General features: G+C 36.0%; 5 protein-coding genes across 5 annotated transcripts; 3 read left to right on the forward strand and 2 right to left on the reverse strand.

Annotated features, from left to right (window-relative positions):
- The first annotated feature begins 99 nt into the window (after window positions 1-99).
- LOC116287336 (nucleoporin p58/p45) lies at window positions 100-5679 on the forward strand. The gene is made up of 9 exons (XM_031694006.2): window positions 100-749; window positions 1241-1306; window positions 1637-1736; window positions 2109-2183; window positions 2293-2491; window positions 3004-3086; window positions 3565-3655; window positions 3841-3891; window positions 4695-5679. The coding sequence occupies exons 1-9, from the start codon at window positions 115-117 to the stop codon at window positions 5099-5101; spliced, it is 1707 nt and encodes a 568-aa protein (XP_031549866.1). The 5' UTR covers window positions 100-114; the 3' UTR covers window positions 5102-5679.
- A 559-nt stretch (window positions 5680-6238) lies between these two features.
- LOC116287365 (coiled-coil domain-containing protein 134) lies at window positions 6239-9261 on the forward strand. Its single transcript, XM_031694039.2, has 7 exons — window positions 6239-6432; window positions 6829-6953; window positions 7441-7525; window positions 7605-7678; window positions 8021-8125; window positions 8286-8363; window positions 8862-9261. Exons 1-7 carry the CDS (start codon window positions 6288-6290, stop codon window positions 8967-8969), a joined length of 720 nt encoding a protein of 239 aa, XP_031549899.1. The 5' UTR covers window positions 6239-6287; the 3' UTR covers window positions 8970-9261.
- On the reverse strand, window positions 9230-14424 carry LOC116287364 (acylglycerol kinase, mitochondrial). The gene is made up of 15 exons (XM_031694038.2): window positions 14194-14424; window positions 14037-14076; window positions 13870-13949; window positions 12884-12959; window positions 12678-12773; window positions 12498-12530; window positions 12293-12390; window positions 12066-12135; window positions 11766-11845; window positions 11388-11445; window positions 10477-10737; window positions 9864-9931; window positions 9652-9695; window positions 9500-9555; window positions 9230-9431 (listed from the first exon to the last, which is right to left on the reverse strand). Exons 1-15 carry the CDS (start codon window positions 14301-14303, stop codon window positions 9333-9335), a joined length of 1269 nt encoding a protein of 422 aa, XP_031549898.1. The 5' UTR covers window positions 14304-14424; the 3' UTR covers window positions 9230-9332.
- A 160-nt stretch (window positions 14425-14584) lies between these two features.
- LOC116287345 (tripeptidyl-peptidase 1) lies at window positions 14585-16573 on the forward strand. Its single transcript, XM_031694017.2, has one exon. It carries the CDS (start codon window positions 14647-14649, stop codon window positions 16354-16356), a length of 1710 nt encoding a protein of 569 aa, XP_031549877.1. The 5' UTR covers window positions 14585-14646; the 3' UTR covers window positions 16357-16573.
- Window positions 16560-19330, reverse strand: LOC116287346 (uncharacterized). The gene is made up of 5 exons (XM_031694018.2): window positions 18453-19330; window positions 17907-18036; window positions 17606-17712; window positions 17270-17363; window positions 16560-16839 (listed from the first exon to the last, which is right to left on the reverse strand). Exons 1-5 carry the CDS (start codon window positions 19205-19207, stop codon window positions 16717-16719), a joined length of 1209 nt encoding a protein of 402 aa, XP_031549878.2. The 5' UTR covers window positions 19208-19330; the 3' UTR covers window positions 16560-16716.
- Between the last annotated feature and the right edge of the window lies 1 nt (window position 19331).

Below are 19331 nucleotides of genomic sequence, written 5' to 3' on the forward strand. Positions count from 1 at the left end.
AAGCCTGAGAACTAATGTTAATTTAACACGAGAATTGATTGGTTAATCGAAAATTTGTCCAATCAAAATCCCTGTTAGAAATGATCGAGGCGAAGGACACTTTTTTGAAGCAAAATGGCGGCCGCAGTGTTCGGTAAAACTGGTGCCACTTCAGGCTTTAGTTTCGGTGGTGTTGCAGCTACTCCACAGAGAAGTACTGCCACAAGTACTAGCGGTCTCTTTGGTGGTACTCTAGGAGCGTCAACTCCAGTGGGTTCCATCAGTTTTGGTACAACTACGACCGCTTCTGGCGGGCTGTCTTTAGGTGGTTTATCAGCCGCAAAGCCAACGACGTTCTCGGGGTTTGGACAGCCTGCAGCCTCTACAGCTGCTTCGACTGGTGGTTTTGGCTTTGGACAGTCTTCTGCAATATCTGCTGCTCCTACTTCTAATGTTTTATCATTAAGTGGGTTACAAACTGTTAACCCGGGGACTAGTTTGTTTAGCTCATCTCAACCCAAGACAACTGGCGGCTTTTCTTTACTTGGGACAACGACGAGTACCAGTGCACCGAGTAAAGGTCTAGGTGCTTTTGGATCTACTAATACCACTAGTACTACAGGAGGGCTATTTGGTAACCTTGCTTCAGCAAATGCTCCAAAGTCTACTGCTGGGCTGGTATCGACTGGTGTTACTGGACTTGGGGGAACTGGAACAAGCTCTACTGTGTCACTGTCTGGAACTGCAACTGGAATAGCTGGAAAACAGAGGTTTGTAACGGACCTTTGTGACTGTAACCTCTCTTCTCCCCTCTCCCGTCTCCACTCTCCACCCTCCCCTCCCCCATAAAAGGTAGCTTGTCTAGATTATCAGGCCTATTTTAGACAAAGCCCTAATGATCAGAGAAGTTGTTTTTTAAAAAATAGGCCATTTGCATGGTGATGGCATTTTACTACTACTACCAGAATTCTTTGCATATTGTGTTATTTATATCTTGTCTCCCTACCATAAACTCTGATAGTAGTACATACAGTTTAAGAATATTAAGACAATAGGTGCTAATGAACAGAACAAAGGAATGTGTGCAAAGGATATCAGACAACTGCTTGTAGCCCCACTACCATAAGAAACTTTGTTAGTAGTACAGTTACATGTAGCTAACAGATTGGACTTTTTTTGGCCAAACAATAATAGTGCTAATCAAAAATCGTAGTTTTGATATTCAACATGGTGCTTAACAACCATTGGTTATTATTTGCAGTGAAATACAGAATCTTAAAGATAATCAAGTCCCTGAACCACTTGTCAAGATAGTTGAGGAAATCAAGTAAGTGCCACTTCTGTCAATCATGAAGGTATTTTGTTTTGTCTAGTGAAGTAAGATACAAAGCCAAATTAGGTAAAATTATCTATATTACAACCAAAGCTAGAACAGAATGAACCATGAAAAAGAACAGAATGAACCATGAAATTCTTTCTCATTGCTTTTAATAATTTTTCTCAAAAAATGTACAACTTGTAAACTATTTCTACATAAGTACTGCTAGTAAGACAAAAAGTTATGAAAAAGACCCTGGTCTGCTGTCATTGCTGATGACTAGGTTGCCAACTATTGGCACTTTGTTTCATGCATTTTTGTTGCTTTTCTTCACTTTAGAAAATATGTTAAACAACAAAAAGAACACAGGGATGAGATATCTAGATTTTCTGCAAGTAGTATTCAAAAAGTGCAGGAAGAAACCATGTCCTTAAGACAGGTAAGTACTTATGTCAGGGCATGACTTTCAAGTTTGTTGGGTTTGCATTCTGTATATTATTGAGAAAAGTACCCTTTTTTTCTCTTTTTTTTTCTTTCTTTTTTTCTTTCTTTTTTTTTTTTTCTTTTCTTTTTTTTCTTTTTATTATTATTTAATTTTAATTTTAATTAATTAATTTTTTTAAAACTACCCATTGCTCGGGTGGACACTCAAGCATAGCCGGGATTGGTCTGTTGTAAAGCTGCCACACGGCAAATCAGTACCAGAGGTAGTCATAGTACTATGAATATTTGCTTCCTCTAAATATTATGAACACCCTCAGACCCAGATATATTATCATAGATAATTAAATAATTGTCATTTCTTTGGTAGTCACTGGCTGTAGTATCTAATAGCATACAGAGGGATGCATGTGCCGTAGAAAACCTTAAAATGGATGTTGCTCAGGTATGTTACTGTGATCCAAACATAAACATGCTGGGTGTTACTAAAATAATTTATGCAAGTGTTTTCTGAATATGATGTTAAAAAGTCATGTATTGTGTTGCTTTTTTAGGAGCTGAAGAATGCAGAGATAGCTCAACACACAAGTGAAATTCCTCCAGCATTACAGCATGAAAACACAGCACCACAGGAATACTTTCAGAGGCTTGTAGAAAGCTTTGAAGAACGTATGCAGGTCTATAGAAAACAAATTGAGATCATGGAAAGTCACTTGGCAACCCTTTCACAAGGGCAAACACTCACTCCTCAAGGTATTGGTAATTTAATGATATATAATGATGATACTTAATGATAATAATACATGATGATAATGATACATGATGATACATGATGATGATACATGATGATGATGCATGATGATAATACATGATGATGATACATGATGATACATGATGATGATACACGATGATGATACACGATGATGATACATGATGATGATACATGATGATTATACATGATGATGATACATGATGATACATGATGATGATACATGATGATGATGATACATGATGATGATGATACATGATGATGATGATACATGATGATGATACATGATAATACATTATGATGAATACTTTGAAGATAATATGCTGTATGATACTAATTTTTATGTTATTAATATGCTGTATGATCCATATGTTGATGTTGAAAACAAACTGCGATCAAGAACATAAAGGATTATCTTTAGCATCATCCATCTGACAGCCAGTTATTGTTATTATTAGTCAATATGCTCTAACATTAAACATATATTTCATCCCAGATTTGTCTAATGTTATGCATAAAGTACATGAAACATTCATTGCTCTAGCAGCTCAGCTACACAGCATCCATGAAGCTGTCAAGGTACATTCTATTGACTATACTCATACAAAACTCAAATCAATATTTACAGGGCATGAAATCAACGCTCGCAAACTGGCAAAATGCAGGTGAAATTTTATATTTAGCTACATGTAAGTTTTGCAAGTATGAACACAGTCCAGAAATTGAAGGACTGAGAATTTTAGAACTGGCGTCAAGTAAAGCTTGTTATTCACTGCGTCTGATCACTAGTGACTTTGAAATTTTTGCTAATGAGAACAAAACTTACTAGCAAGGTTTTGCTAGTGGATTTAAAAGTTGATTTTGTGCCCTGATTTAAACAGTTATGTAATAACTGTACTGTATTAATCAAGCATAATGTGGACTAATAAATCAAATCAAAACTGTGATGCTAATGATTTGCTTTAATTTTCTCCAAGAAACTTATAAATAAAAATAATTTGAAAAGGAATCTGAATTTTGAAAGGTCTGAACTTATCCTTTTCTTGTCCTTCAACAGCTTCAAAAAGAGCATTATCTTAACTATCGCAAAGCATACTTTAAAGACTCTACTGATGTCTTCACAAGAAGAAGAATCAATGCAAGACCAAGTAAGTTGTTGTCTTGCTTACCAATACACAAACATACCATTTTCATTTTAAAAAATCTCTTTGCTCTTTGTGGATGTCCCATTTCCCAGTGCTACAACAAAGCTCTTCCTCTCTCTCTTTTCTCTCTCTCTCTCACTCATTCTCTTTGTATGGGTTCTATTTCATGAATTTGATTTTTCTTCTAGATGTTTCTGTACCTATTGGGCCATCTCCATTCAACAGTATTTCAAACAGTAGTAAGTGTGCTAGTTATTGTTTCATTATGTTTCAGATCTGAATGTGTTGGACAAGATTGTTTCCAATGCTTTATCACATTCAAACCTTTACATTTATTTATAAAATAATTGGGATACTACGCGCGCTATGATTGGTCGAAAACCATGTTTGATGAGAGTATCAAAACACGCTATCGTCATTTTTAATCTATCGTGCGCGCTCATTGGTCAGTTTGAATAAGATGGCACGTAGGGAGAATTTACTTAGACTTTGCTTTTTTTCGATTTTTTCACGCGTTTGTTATTTTATAAAACAAATCAAAAACAGTTTTCTGTGTTTGATACTCTGATCAAAACACTTGGGATGTTGGGATAACACTCGAGAAGCTGGAAACCACTCCGCTACGCGTCGTGGTTTCCTACGCTCCTCTCGTGTTCTTCCAACATCCCGCGTGCCTTGATCAGAGTATCAAACACGGAAAACTGTTTTTGATCTGTTAAATCAAGATCAGTACTCTAAAACAACCTCTTGACCTATCCTAAAGGGAATGATTCTTTGTACAAGTTTCATCCTTATCAATGCTCCTGCTCAAGTATTCATGTTGATTAAAGAGCACATGGTTGGAAACCTTGTTGGACGAGGAAAAATTGTTCAAAATAATGAAGTTTTTAAGTTATCTATGATAAAATTGTATACTGACACAAATCCATGGGATGCAGCTTTAAGTTTGAAATACCCAGGGATTGAGATAACAGGACTTCAATGTATAAATTTTCACTAGGAAAAAAAACCTGCCTGATTTCTTATTCCATTCAAATCTCAGCCTCAAGGAACACATCAAATTCTAGTGTGAATCTACCTACAACAAGTAAGTTTGGAACCACTGGAGGAACCACCATTGGGTCAAGTTTTGGCTCTTCTTTTGGAACAGGTTTAAGTTCTGGTACATCATCATTTGGAACAGGAGGAAGTCTTGGCAGTACCTCTACAGGGTTAGGCTCAAGTCTTGGATTCAAAGGCTTTGGGACACACGCAGTTGGCACATCAACAGGATTTGGCGCAGGGACACAAGTTTCTAAACCAAACACAGGTTTTGGCTTTGGAACACCAACAAATACCAGTCTTGGGTCATCGTTTGGTACTCCTGCAACATCTGCTAGTGCATTTGGTACTAAATTTGAGCTGCAGAAGCCACCTACTGGAAATAAGAGAGGAAAAAAGAGATTTTAATGCAATATATAGTTTAGTGAAGTGAAAAATTTTTCTTGTAAGTAAAATAAAGATACCCTTGTTACATACTCTGCTGCTCTCTATGGGATTAGACTGCATTCATCATGTATGCCAGAGAAAAATTTAATGGGTAGATCTCTTTTCTTCTTCTTCTTCTTCTTCTTTTTTTTGCCTCATTTTTTTCAGAAACTGAGGGGAGGGAGCCCAAAACTTTAGATATAATAAAACAATATCACCTGTCTCCCCCTCCCCTGGCATACATAGTGAATGCAGCCTTAGATTCTGTGTCCCTATGTCTCATAAATTTGTTCACTGGAGACACTACTTGCTGGATGATATAGTAACCCTCTGACACTAAATAATAATAGTCTCATTGTATGTATATATGACAACCTAGAATGATGGGAAGTTCAAAGTAATCTCAATGCTGCATTCCACAGCTTTATTTTACTCAAGTGAATCGGCTAGAATTTAAATCATACAGGATTAAATTAAAAGACAAGGCTGGTTATCAAGGACATTATGCATTATACTTTATATATACATGAAACAAATAAACATGTGAATAATTAAAAGCATGTTATTCACTGTTGTACAAAATCTACTCAGTATGCAATGAATATATATATTCTTACTTAATTTGACTGGAAATTCCATGGTGAAACAGTGGAATTTGTTAATCCCTTGAAATTAATTCTAATCTCCTTCACATCTGATTTTAGTGCTCAGCGCGCGCGACAACACTTAAACTAGATGCAAAGCGCACTGGATCAGAAGTCCCTCTGGAGTCTAACTTGGGAGTAAACCTGAGTGCACCATCAAAAAATGGGATATTTTCAACTGGATGGGAGGGATTACAAAATGAAATGAGACATTTTCCATCCCTGAAGAACCTGGAGTAAAGCCCTTGAATCAAGGGAATGACCTAACAAATTCTTTAGTCAGGGAACCCATGACCCCAGAAGAGAGGAGAGTGCATTAACGCTACAGCACCCTCGATTCCCATGCCTCTAATCTACCTCATTGAGTTCTTGCCTAAAGTAGAGCAATCTGTTTTGGGATCCCTGTGTTTATTGAAATCTCATATGTTGGGCTCCCTGTGTAAATTCCACGTGCTCCTTTAGTATTCGACAAAAAGTAATAACAAACGAGACGATCAAGAAAGAAGACCGAAAAACAACTCAAAATGAATCAAATCCTTCAAAAATATCTCATAATATTCCTATTCTCCATAAGCCATGCTAATGAGAAGATAGACAAGATAGAAGATGAACTTAGAGAAGAACAAAGATTACTACGCGAAAATCAAGCTAGATTGCAACTAGAAACTTGTGAGTAAAAACTTTATTTGAGGGCTAATATTACACGTTCAAAATGTCTTGATTTATTCATCTTATATATTTGTTTATTTTAATATTACTGAATTGAATGATTCCGAAATACTTGAGAAATAATACAATTTTGCTACTAATAGTGTTTTTCAAGTATTGATATTTCTCTAAAGACTACATGTTAGCTTAACTTCAAGAAATTTTTTTTTGTATTCCAACTATATACTTGAGTTTTTTTAAAACTTTAGTTTCATCAACCAACACCATTAACATCATTTAAAAAGCTTACGAATTGATGCAACATAGTTTCGAAGGAATTCAAAGATTAGACAAAAAATGTCTGTGATTCTTTTATTACATTTTTATGTCTGAAAATTATTTTCTGTTGTTTTCCAGATCGCAGGGGATTTAAAGTTAAAAGAGGTTATCAAGTCGCTGCTTCCAAATCCATGCAGTTGGAAGTCAAAGGATATGCAAAACAATATGAAATGACGGACAAAGTCCTGGAAAAAATGTTCATGGTAAATATTAATTTTAAAATTATTTATATTATTTATATTAGTTTTCCTTGAGTCTTGATTAATTTCTGCCATTTTTTTTTGCTGGTGCATGTTGTTAATAAAATATTAGTTAATTAATTAGTTGACAGATATTTTAATTAAATTTATAATATTACCTGCTTGACGCATATCTGTTGGTCAGTACTGAGTGCACAGTAGTACTAGTCTCTTGATGATGTAATGCAAGGTTCATAGAAAACAATGGAATTAATGTCTACCACTATATATTATGCAATTAAGCAATTATAAAATCACTCTATTATTGGTTTGTAAATTCATTTGTTCTCTGAAGATGGTTTTGCTAAATCTGTTAATTAATCTTTCGCTATCCATTTAATAAATCACTTTATTTATTGAATTGCCTTTGATCTACTTAATCATATATCCACTTGTCCATTTGTTCATTAATTCATTCAGTTTTTTACCTTTATTTGATTGCATTTTCCAGGTATTGAAAGATTCTAAGACAGCATTGATTGAAAGTGGTTATACTCCAGGAGATCCATTCCCGACAGACAAGAAAATACAAGAAGGTACAAATATCTAAAAATATCTTTATTATTAGACAATAAAAATAATTAGATGACTGTAATATTACCACTTTTATTCCAGCTTTGGCTCATGTGTTAGAAAATACAGCTTTCTTTGGAGATATTCTGCTGAGGCTACCTGATATCACCCACCAGGTTTGTTATCATCATCATGTATCATCATCATGTATCATCACCATGTATCATCATGTATCATCATGTATCATCATCATGTATCATCACCATGTATCATCATGTATCATCATCATGTATCATCAGGTATCATCATCATCATGTATCATCATAATATCATCATAACGTATCATCATAATCATGTATCGTTATCATCATACATTATTATCATCATGCATTATCACTATATCATGTTTCATTATTATTGTACATTATCATTATGCATTATCACAAGCTCCATCGTGTATTATCATCATGAATACCATGATGTTTTCAAATCTGATGCTTCAATTCTTTCTTGTTTAGATTTACAGCAAGTCGAAAGAAAACCAGTTGATCATGAAGTGGTGCATCAGTATTTGTAATGCTTCAGAAGTATATGACAAAACAGGACATCAACTTCTTGATCTAGTAAGAATCTACTACGACTATAGACTTTGAATTGATCATCTTCTTATGATTTTTAATTAGTTTCTTTCATTATAGATTCAGTTTCAAATGTCATGGTGTCTCTGTTCAATATGTCATTGATAAAACATTATGCAAACGAAGCTGTGTATTTCTACTTTAGATTGCCCAGGAACTTGAATTGATACCTAAAGATGAGAACTACATCAACCCTTACAAAGAATCAACAATGCTGGAAAAAGTGAGTGCAAAAAAAACTAAGTTTATTGCTTATCACCACCACATATAGAGCAGTGGCGTAGCTCAATGGGGTCGTACTAAAAGCAATGTGACAGCACCAGCTGCTATACAGTCCATGTATGACCCCATCCATAACACAGCTTTAACTAGTTTGAATTAATTAGGGTTGGTTTGAGAGGAGGGAGGAAAAACCAGAAAAGCCATCAGAGTTAGAAAGAGAACCAATTAACTGAGCTTACATTGGAGACAGGGAATCAAACCCTGAACCACAAAGGTGAGCAGAGAGGCAAGCATTTTACTACCATACAAACTACATTTCCCCTACATTGTTTTTACAATTCTTGGATGAGAAATCAAGGCTGGTATTAGATCTCTCCCTTCATTCAAGGTTTTTTTCTGGGTTCTCTGATTTTCCTCCATCCACAAACTATATTCCCACTCAATCAGTGAGCTATCTATGCCCTGACTTTCATACTAGCTATCAATATTTGATTAATAGGAATTTGCTAAGCAGAAAGCAGAAGGAAAAGGTCACACTCCACAACAAAAGAAAAAGGAAAAGAAGAAGAAGAAAAAGAGGGGTCCAAAACTTTCTGACGAACTATAAATTAACTGGTAAAAATATTTATTGAAGGCAGGCATTTGTAATATTTTAATTACCTGCCAAAAAATTATGAAAAAAAAATGGTTTAAGAATTGCCCTCCAGGATTCATAACTGTTTTTACATCATTTTTTAAAACTCCAGCCCAACCTTCAAGAGTTCTGGTATGCTTCTTAAAATAATTTTTACAGATTGAAAAAAAAAAAAGATATTTGTATCTTAGAATGCAATAATTTATACCTGAAAAACAAAATCAATTGAAAACTGAATAAAAAATTGAATTTTTTATTTCTTAAACTCAAGTTTCTCGTATTTCGTATCTCTCTTGTTTTGTGTTGATCGGTGTCCAGTGTATGGCTGATATCCACCTAATCTTTGCCACAAAAGACCTTCAACTTGTCTGGGTGAAGTGTGATATGTACAGGTCGAGCATCAAAAGGTTCTCCATCAATATTAAACCATGAACCCTAAAATTGGAAGATACTGGAGTTATTTCACCTATCAAACATTTTCCTATATTTTCTTTGAGACTTACTTCCTCGTCTTTGGGTTCTAGTTTAAGTTCTTGTACTTCAAGGCATTTAAAGGTTTCTGAAACAAAAGGATTTACAGTAAATGAAAAATACAGGTTACCATAAAAATAAATCAGTTTATCATAAAAATAAATCATGACAATTAATACTGTACCTGATTCTCCATCAGATTCTTGACTATTTTTATCCATTTTCCAGCTAAAAATATTTAAAGGATATACCTCAACATCATCATCCTTCATCATGACAAAAGGTGCATAAGACCATCACACTATTATCTCAACCCACTCTGCTCTGCACCAAAAATTATTCATTGGCTATTAAATTATTTCAAAAATAATTTGTAATTCACTTTTTTTTTCATACCCCATCTTTATGAAATCCATTTTTGGTAAGACTGGAGGCCATACTCTTACATTGAGAGCTGGTTTACCCTGGACAAGGCAAAGGAATAGTTTAGTATGTGTAGTTCCTGAAATTATCCAAATCCCCTCCCCCTCCCCCCAACAGAGGAATTTGAAAATTCCAAGAGGTAGGAGGAGTCAGAGAAAGAACATGTATGTGTATGAAAATGTATGTGATGCGACACTTGGTATTTGTTAAATTTTGTAAATCATTGCCCATTAACTCCGGGTTAACACCCCATTTCAGTATCATATTATTCACAAAATTTTTGGGGTGCATGTTACTTCATAGCCGCCATGTTGGTTGACGATAACAAAGCATTCCTCATTTGCTTCTCTTGTTGAATCAACCAAGATGGCGGCTATGATTTCATCATTTCCGTTATTTATATCTTAAGGGATCTTGAGTCATATGGGTGCACCCCAAGAATACCAAGGGGGTAAAGTCACATGGATGAACAACTTCAATATAAAAAGAGTTCTCAACCCATGGATCTTTACTGGAACACTTGACACAGCCCCTCCCTATCTGCAGTCCCTAAACATATAAATATTGATAACCTTTTTCAAAATACCTGAATATTTTTTATTAAGTGTATTGACATTCCAAGAGTTTCCAATGGGTTGTGAACCCATCCGTCTAAGGTGCAATAACCACTTCCACTGCCGTCATTTATTTCACCCTGAGCATCTAATACACTTGCCATGGTGCGTGCAGTAAGGGGTGAGGTTATCAGACCACCAGTCTTGCTTGTAGAGCTCGCAGGTAGAGTTGTGTTATTAGGGGTAAACTTAGTGGGGTATGATAAGAGTGCTTGATGGGTAGGTGGCCAATTCTGGAAGAAATAATAGAAAAATTGCACCAGTTGGATGAACAAATCATACTACTCATTACTGTATAGATCTAGATATATCCATACCTCCTCCATGAAGTGTGGCATGAGAGGGGCTTGAATTTGCAAGGGATGGGAAGGAAGGGTATAAAACATAAATTATATAACAGTACTTCATTGGGCAAAAATTTACCCCGACCCCACCCCTGCCACATTACTTACAGGGGAGGTAACAGGGAAGGTTATTCATTTTATTACTGCCAAAGGTATCAATTTTAAAACATCCGTAATTTTGAAGCAAAGAAGTTGGCCACTTTACAGCCCCTGAAATAATTTACTCTTCCCTTTGAATGTAAGATGCTTATACATGTACAATCAAACGACATTATTGGTCATTTACGTCCTTAAATGGATGTGGTATCAGGGCTTAAAATAACGGCTCGCCAGTCACTGGTCATGATGCAGGCCAAATTAGTTTTAGTTCAGTCACATCTAATTCCTAGCTCAACATTACTCGTGATCAAAATGACCAGCAAGTCAAAGATTTGGCCAGACAAGTTTCAATTCTGGGCAGACATTGTCCGATGTACAAACATTATTTTAAGCCCTAGACATATACTTGTATATACTAACGATATAAACAAATTGCTTACTTTGAATGTAGCAGCAATATATGCCATCTTCTTTCTGAATGGACCAGTAATCCAATATCTGAAATCAATCAACTCCATTTTAATGTTTCCTTGAAAATGCAGTTGAGAGAGAATGACAAATGGTTTTGTATTGAGACTAAGAACTAGAGTATCTTAAATGATGGTGAAAAATACATAGCCAAGATTGATGCACTGTATTTTGCTTGTTGCATCAGCCTGTACTTTAAGCATTTCACTTTAACTGTGGCATTTTCGTTGTGCTATGTTTTTCAGTTATGACACTTCAGTAAGGATGAAGCATAAAAAGGAGAATAAGTTGACAGAAATATTTTGTTTCCCAAATAATACAATGATGTATTGCTTTTCATGATGTCTTACTTGTCGTAGCTTTCAGCAGCATCCTGGAATGCTCCCCACTGTAATCCACTTAATGCATAGGTAGGTCTTCCTCCCTCTCCCTGGAACAAGAGAATTGCAAAAGCTGGTTTAGGATATTGTCATATCAAACATGTCCGTCATTGTTTTATCTCCTCTCCCCTCTCCCCTCCCCGCAGTGGGTAGGGCCATTAATTGTGTGTGTGTGTTGGAGGGGAGGGGGTAGGGGGGAGGGGGGTACACAGATCTAGAGGGTAGACAATACCTAGTTTGACAAATAAAGTCAATTAATGTCACTTATACCTTAATTTCCATAACATCAATAGAATGAGTGTTGCCTTTGACTATAGCCATAGCAGCTTGACCAATCTCCCTACGACACAAGACAGCAAAGCAGTTAATAGGGGTTTCCTGTGTTTATACATAATCAGTAGAACCAACAAAATTTATTCTCAAGGTACATAATAATGGACCCATAAAAATATACTATATTTCAAATGATTTTCTATAAAGAAAGCTAAACAACGTACTTTGCTTGGGCTAGTTCACTGTTGCCAAAGATCTTTTTATAAAATGTGTTTTTGGTACCAATTGGGATTACCCCAAATGGAATTTTGGAAAGCTGTTCCTTGAAATAAATAAATGTCAAAAAATTAATAATACAATCCAATTAATTAAGAATTAAATTAATTTTATAAATACATAAATCAAATTTTTCTTTCAATAAATGTATACCTGATCTGGTCTTCTCAGTAATCCTGTGACTACCTTTAAAGAAAAATAATAAAGCAAACAGCTATATGGTGGTATATTAAGAGTTATAAAGTGCAATATGACAAAATATTTTGTGTGCTGGCTTGCCTGTGGTCTAATTTCCACAGGGTACCCAATTATAACATTTTTCTCATTACTCACTTCAAGCAATGTACCATCTCCTCCTGCAACGATAATCCCATCAATACTTGGATCCAAATACTGCATCAGTGTCTTGATTTGACCTTCATAATCAGTCTAAGATAATGACGGTGATAAGACAGAGAATAGCGTATGAAATCTATAAGGACAATATATCCATAGAAAATAAGATAAGCTATAGGAATTGGGAGGAGGTGTTCTGTTACCTTGATGATCGTTACGTCTAATCCAGCAAGATGAAAGAGTGGCTCTGCATTTCTCTGAAAAAGCTTTTCTGCCTCACTGTGCAAGAAGATTCAAAGGGTAAATCTGATATATAATATTATATATCTAAAGGGCAGACTCTGAAAAATATCCAAGCCTATAGCATAAAGGAAAACTCGAATATAATGCAGGTGATGTGTCTAGTGTAGTTATTATTTACTGCCATTGTCATTGTTGCTAATGATGTTGATGACCTGATGATGATGATATCGATACATGATGATGATGATATCGATACATGATGATGATGATGACTATGAAAATGATACATGATGATAATACATGATAATGATATATGATGATGATACATGATGATGATAAATGATGATGATACATGATGATGATAAATGATGATGATACATGATGATGATACATGATGATGATACATGATGATGATACATGATGATGATACATGATGATGATACATGATGGTGATACATGATGATGATGACACATGATGATGATACATGATGATGATACATGATGATGATACATGATAATGACACATGATGATGATACATGATGATGATACATGATGATGATACATGATGATACATGGTCATGATACATGATGATGATACATGATGATGATACATGATGATGATACATGATGATGACACATGATAATGATACATGATGATGATACATGATGATGATACATGATGATGATACATGATGATGATACATGATGATAATACATGATGATGACACATGATGATGATACATGATGATGATACATGATGATGATACATGATGATGATACATGATGATAATACATGATGATGATACATGATGATGATACATGATGATGATACATGATGATGATACATGGTCATGATACATAATGGGGATACATGATAATGATGATGAAACATGATGATGAAGTTACATGATAATGTCCTTTCATTTTCAGCCACTTCTAACTCACCCTTTCCCAGCCGTTGCATTGAACAACAACATAAACCGTCTCGGTTTCTTTAATGCAGGCGTCGTTTCTTCTGCATACACCTGACAAAAACAAGCATTTATTACTGTAAACTTAAAGGATATGCATTAAATAGGGATAGTTAATAAGTTCAGGAATGCAAAACCTACCTTTGCTTCCTGACAAAATTCTCTCCTTGTCAAATATTCCCTACAAAACAACGTATTGGTGAGCTCGCATATATGAAATATGGCAATTTGCACAAAAGTACAATGTACCTCAATAACAGCAATAGAAATATAAAAATACAATCAAACGCGTACGTACCTAAACCTATTAACTCCATATTTCACCAGCCACAAACCAAAAGCTGCAAATACAATGGATTTTTTCTTGTGTTTTCTCAAAGTGTAAAATCGTGGCTTTTCGTCCGCCATCTTGATTTTCCGCTGAGTGTTGCTTTATTGCGCTTGCTGGCTCATAAATTCAAATGCTACTGTCTACCACCCCCTTGTGATTACTTTAGCAATAATTATTTTGAATGACCAACTTTGAAATCTTTTTTTGCATTACTCCAAAAATTATAACCAGTATATAACCAGTATAAGTAATAATATTAAATCCAAATTTTAGAAATAATAATACTTCCGGTGGAAGTGTATTTTTACTTCCGGCGGATAACCGGAAACAAAGATGTGGTGTTTTGTTTCGCATCACATGATGCTTGTGTGACAATATCTTCAGCACCGGCAAGCGTCTTTACCCTTAACATCGACAACTATGAAGATGGCCGGTCAAACGATCTGGAGCATCTTTTTTCTCGCATGTTTATCATCCCTAACCATCGGTGAAGATGTCGTCACCAAGAGTTTCATTACTCTTGAGAAAGAACACAACATTACGGCGTGGAAGGAGGACGACTGGCTAGTGAACGAACCCGTTGGACCCCACATCATGCTCAAGCTCACTTTCGCTCTCAAACAACGAAACCTAGAAGCCTTAGAGAAGCTTTTCTGGCAGGTATCTGATCCACGATCTGAAGAATACGGCAAACACCGGTCCATTCAAGATATTGCGACTCTTATCTCCCCTTCTACGAAAACTAAGATGGTCATCAAGACCTGGCTGAGAAAAAACATGGTTGATTTAGCCAAATGTACCTCAATCATCACCGAGGATTTCCTCACATGTGAAATGCCTTGTGAAACGGCAGAGGCAATGTTAAAGGGAGCAAAGTTCCACTACTTCAGTCATACCAAAATTTCCAGGCCAGTCATTAGATCTATCTCACACTATTCCGTTCCTGAGAAAGTGGCCCAACATTTGGACTTTGTAGGTGGAGTCTTGAGATTTCCAGCGGTAAACTGGGCAAGGTCCAAGGTCGTTGAACCAACCTCACCCACTTCTGATGTTGGTATACACATTGGTGTCTATCCCTCTGTTCTTCGTAAGTACTACAAAATCTTGGACACAGTTGGATCCCACCCAAACAATAGCCAGGTAGTTGCTCAGTTCTTGGGACAGTTTTATAGTCCTACAGACCTCTCTGAGTTCTTCAAGATTTTTGGCTCTTCATTCGTGCATAGGGATAGTATCTCCAAGGTTGTTGGTCCAGACACTGGCCGTTCTGGAATTGAGGCTAGCCTTGATACCCAGTACATCATGAGCACAGGTGCAAATATTACCACATGGTTCTGGAGTACAGGTGGTTGGCATGAAAAGCAAGAACCCTTCCTTGAATGGATGGTCGCTATTAGCAACATGTCTCAAGTACCATGGGTGCATAGTATTAGTTATGGTGATAATGAAGATTCTCTCTCACCTGACTACATGAAGAGAATAAATGCAGAGTTCCAGAAGGCAGGGGTCCGTGGTTTGACAATGTTGTTTGCCAGTGGTGATGATGGTGCAAGTTGCATAGACAATAAGAAGTTTCGTCCATCTTTTCCAGCCTCATCACCTTTTGTAACAACAGTTGGTGGAACGGCATTCACAAACCCTTTCACTGCAAGCTCTGAATATGGCTATGAAATAAGTGGTGGTGGTTTCAGTAACATCTTTTCTCAGGCATCTTACCAAACAGAAGCAGTTGAGCACTACCTCAAGACTGGTCCAGACATCCCTCCTGATAGCTACTTCAATAAAAATGGCCGAGCATACCCTGATATTTCTTCAATCTGTAACCACTTTTGGGTCGTGAACAACCTTGTACCAGTTCCAGGAGTCCTTGGCACATCAGCCTCAACTCCATCTGTTGCTGGAATTATTTCCCTGCTTAATGATTTAAGATTTCAGAATGGTAAACCATCCATGGGATTTTTAAATCCATTCCTGTACCAGAATGCTGCAGCATTATTTGATGTGACAACAGGGCATAACGAAGGATGCGACCCAGGAGATAGAGGTTTTACGGCATCAGAAGGTTGGGATCCAGTCACTGGAAATGGAAGCCCTAACTACCCACTGCTAGCCAAAGCAGCTTTAAAATAAGCCAGAGGGCAGAGAAATGGAAAATACTTTGAAGACTTTTTGATTTCTATTTCTGACTTTTTCAACGAATTAATGCAATTTCTTTGTAAAAGAATCTTTACCAGCAAACCTTTGTAAGAGCTCTTTACCCTAAATGCAAGGCAGACACCATTATTTTTCTAAAAATTATAGTTTTGATATATTCAGTCACAATAAAATCACAGTTCAAGCACTTCAAGATTGTATTTTGTCTTCTTCACTTAAAATGGATTCTTAAAACAAGTGGGGATAAACTGAAAGGAAATTTCAAAACCTAGTCAAATAATTTCTAGAGGTCTATTGGGATTATATTACTAGATTGCAATTTTTTTTTATAATGCCCTAACGTCTTTTATAAATACAAGGTTTCAATGAAAGGCCAGAGAGATCAAGCTTTGCTTTTCGTTTCTCAGTAGAACTGTTTTTGACGAAATCCATGAGAATAAACATCTTGTTGGAGTCATCCTAAAAAGAAAAAAAGAAATAAAAGATAAGAATTTATATTTCCACTTAATAAGGATTAGCAATTTTAAGACTTTGTACACCCACTCTTGGTGCAGACTTGATACCCATAGATGAGTCAAAGGCAGCCCAATATATGAGAGTGGAGGGTTAAATGAAGACCCAGCATCTCTCCCAACCCCCTCTCTAGTCTCTTCCCTATAACAAGAGCTTAGATGCAGCTTAGTAAGTAGTAGAAATGGGGAGATCTGTAAATCTTACAAATAATAGCCTGTGTCCTTCTCCTACCCTAAACACCTGCTACTATGCTGTAGTTGCCACCATGAAAGGAGAAATAGTTAACCAGTTTGTAAATGTCCTCTGCTACTAATGATTCCAATAATGTGAACAGTACTATCAATTGATAGATTAACACAAAAATATAGAAACTTACTATTAAATCTGTTTTGAACCCCAGCTGACACAGCGATGGTATAAAAGTGTTTACATTAATTCTACTAACAACTTCAGCAATTTTCAGCACTCCACTAAAAGGACAAATAAGATTTTTAAAATTCTGTGACATTGAGAAACATTCTTGATCAAAGTCATAATTTTTTGTAGTCATGAAGGAAGAATATGCAGATTAATGGAGGAAATGGTGGTTACCTTTGTGAAAGTTACATTAATCAAGTTAATTTTGACCCCTAAACTTTGACACATCGGAACCAGAAGATTTCTCAAGAAATTAGTCAAAAAAGATTTTTATGAATGGATTTGTGCTACTGACCCAGGCTTGAGGACTCGGTGTGCCTCTCTTATGAAGGATTCTAGATCTGTTCCCATCAATGAAAGACAGAATATAGCAACATCTACGCTGCTGGAACTTAAGGGAACCTATTTCAAAATAAGAAGTAACACGATTAATGAAGCAATAATTGCAAGGTTTGATGTGTGCTGTGTCCCCTTCTAAAAAAAAGTACACACAGAAAAATAGTACAGTATTTGAGCATTCTTACAAATAATGATGAATTGTTTCTTGGGTGCGGAATAAAAAGAAACTTAAGCAAAGATTAAAGTACCGTAATTACCTTTGCCATATTGCAGGCTGTAACCCAATCATTCTTGGCCACCAAGTCAAAGGAGTGGACTTTGTTTGGTACTGATTGTGCTATGGCTGCATCCCCGCATCCAAAATCTGCTATAACTAATGATTTAGGCCTGGAAATTAATATAAATAAACAATTTAAAATGTATCATTTTTCCTCTCATACCCACCTCATCCCTTGGAAATTTAATTTTTCCTCATGGAAGAGGGATGGATATTTTCTGTAGCTATGCAATCGACTTCTCTACTCTGATTATCCCCACCCCTTGAAACTCCAATTACCCGCAATGGAGGAGGTAGTCAAGCATGGGAAGCATGGTTGGCATAGCGATGAGAGTGCCCAACTCTTTCCAAGGCCACCCGAGTTTGATTCCTGTTCTTTTTGTCATATGTAAGTAGAGTTGCTTGTTTGTTTTCTCCTGTACTGTTTTGAGGGATTTTCTTTGGGTTCTCCGATTTTCCTCCCTCTGCAAAAGTTGACTTCTAAATTCCAATTGGAATTCAAAAGACAAAGAGCTACTTTATGTACCTTTGCTTTATCCAGTCAACCATAACGTCAACAGGATTCACAGGCCAGTGTTCTACTTGTCTTCTGAAGCCTCGGTGATAAACATCAAACATGGAATCGTCATCTTTAAACAGCTCCAGAGCCTCGTCACCAGTTATCGTATACAGCTGTTCATTAATCCATCGGAATCTTGAGGAGTCTAACTTACTCTTTAGTTTGTCTTGCAATTCTGATTTCTTATTTGGTATTTTTCTGACCTTGTTTGTATTTGTCACTTGTAGTGATTTTTGCTGTCCTGAGTCAGATTTTGTGGCATTAATATCATTTTCCTCATTCTCTTCTTTTCCCTTTTCTTTATTGTTTCCTTTGTCGTCCTTGTTTTCTATCCTAGCTTTTTGCTTTTTGCTTCTATCTCTTCTCTTCCTTGAGCTGGTTACTTCAATAGATTCATTTGATACTGATGCATCAGTATTTTCAGGCAACAAAGAAGAAGTTTTTATCTTTTTAGCTTTTAGATTACTTGCATCCTTTTCTACTAAATCAGCTGGTTTTAGATATCCTTCTTTCTTAAAAACCCCCAGCTGTTCGTCCCCATTCTCTTCTTCCTTCATATCTGTACTTTTTTCCTTTCTTCTTTTTCTTTTCTTTTTTTTCGTAGACTCCTTCATCGATTCAAATTTACTCTCTTGATCAACATGACAAATTTTGGTTCCAAAGAGACCAGAAATAAGCCCTTCTTGTTCTGTACTCCCTTCCCAATCATCAACTTCAAACATGTCAGATACTTTGCTCAGTTCGATTATTTTATATATATCGTATTATGATTCGTGAATTACTCATAAAATTTAGATTTGAGAGAGAAATTTTGTAGGCTCAACAAGTCGTTTCGTCCGCCATGTT

This window comes from Actinia tenebrosa, unplaced genomic scaffold (assembly GCF_029948245.1).
Source record: "Actinia tenebrosa isolate PJP-AT-01 unplaced genomic scaffold, QUT_ActTen_1.0 PGA_scaffold6__47_contigs__length_16458017, whole genome shotgun sequence".
NCBI classification, from domain to species: Eukaryota; Metazoa; Cnidaria; class Anthozoa; order Actiniaria; family Actiniidae; genus Actinia; species Actinia tenebrosa.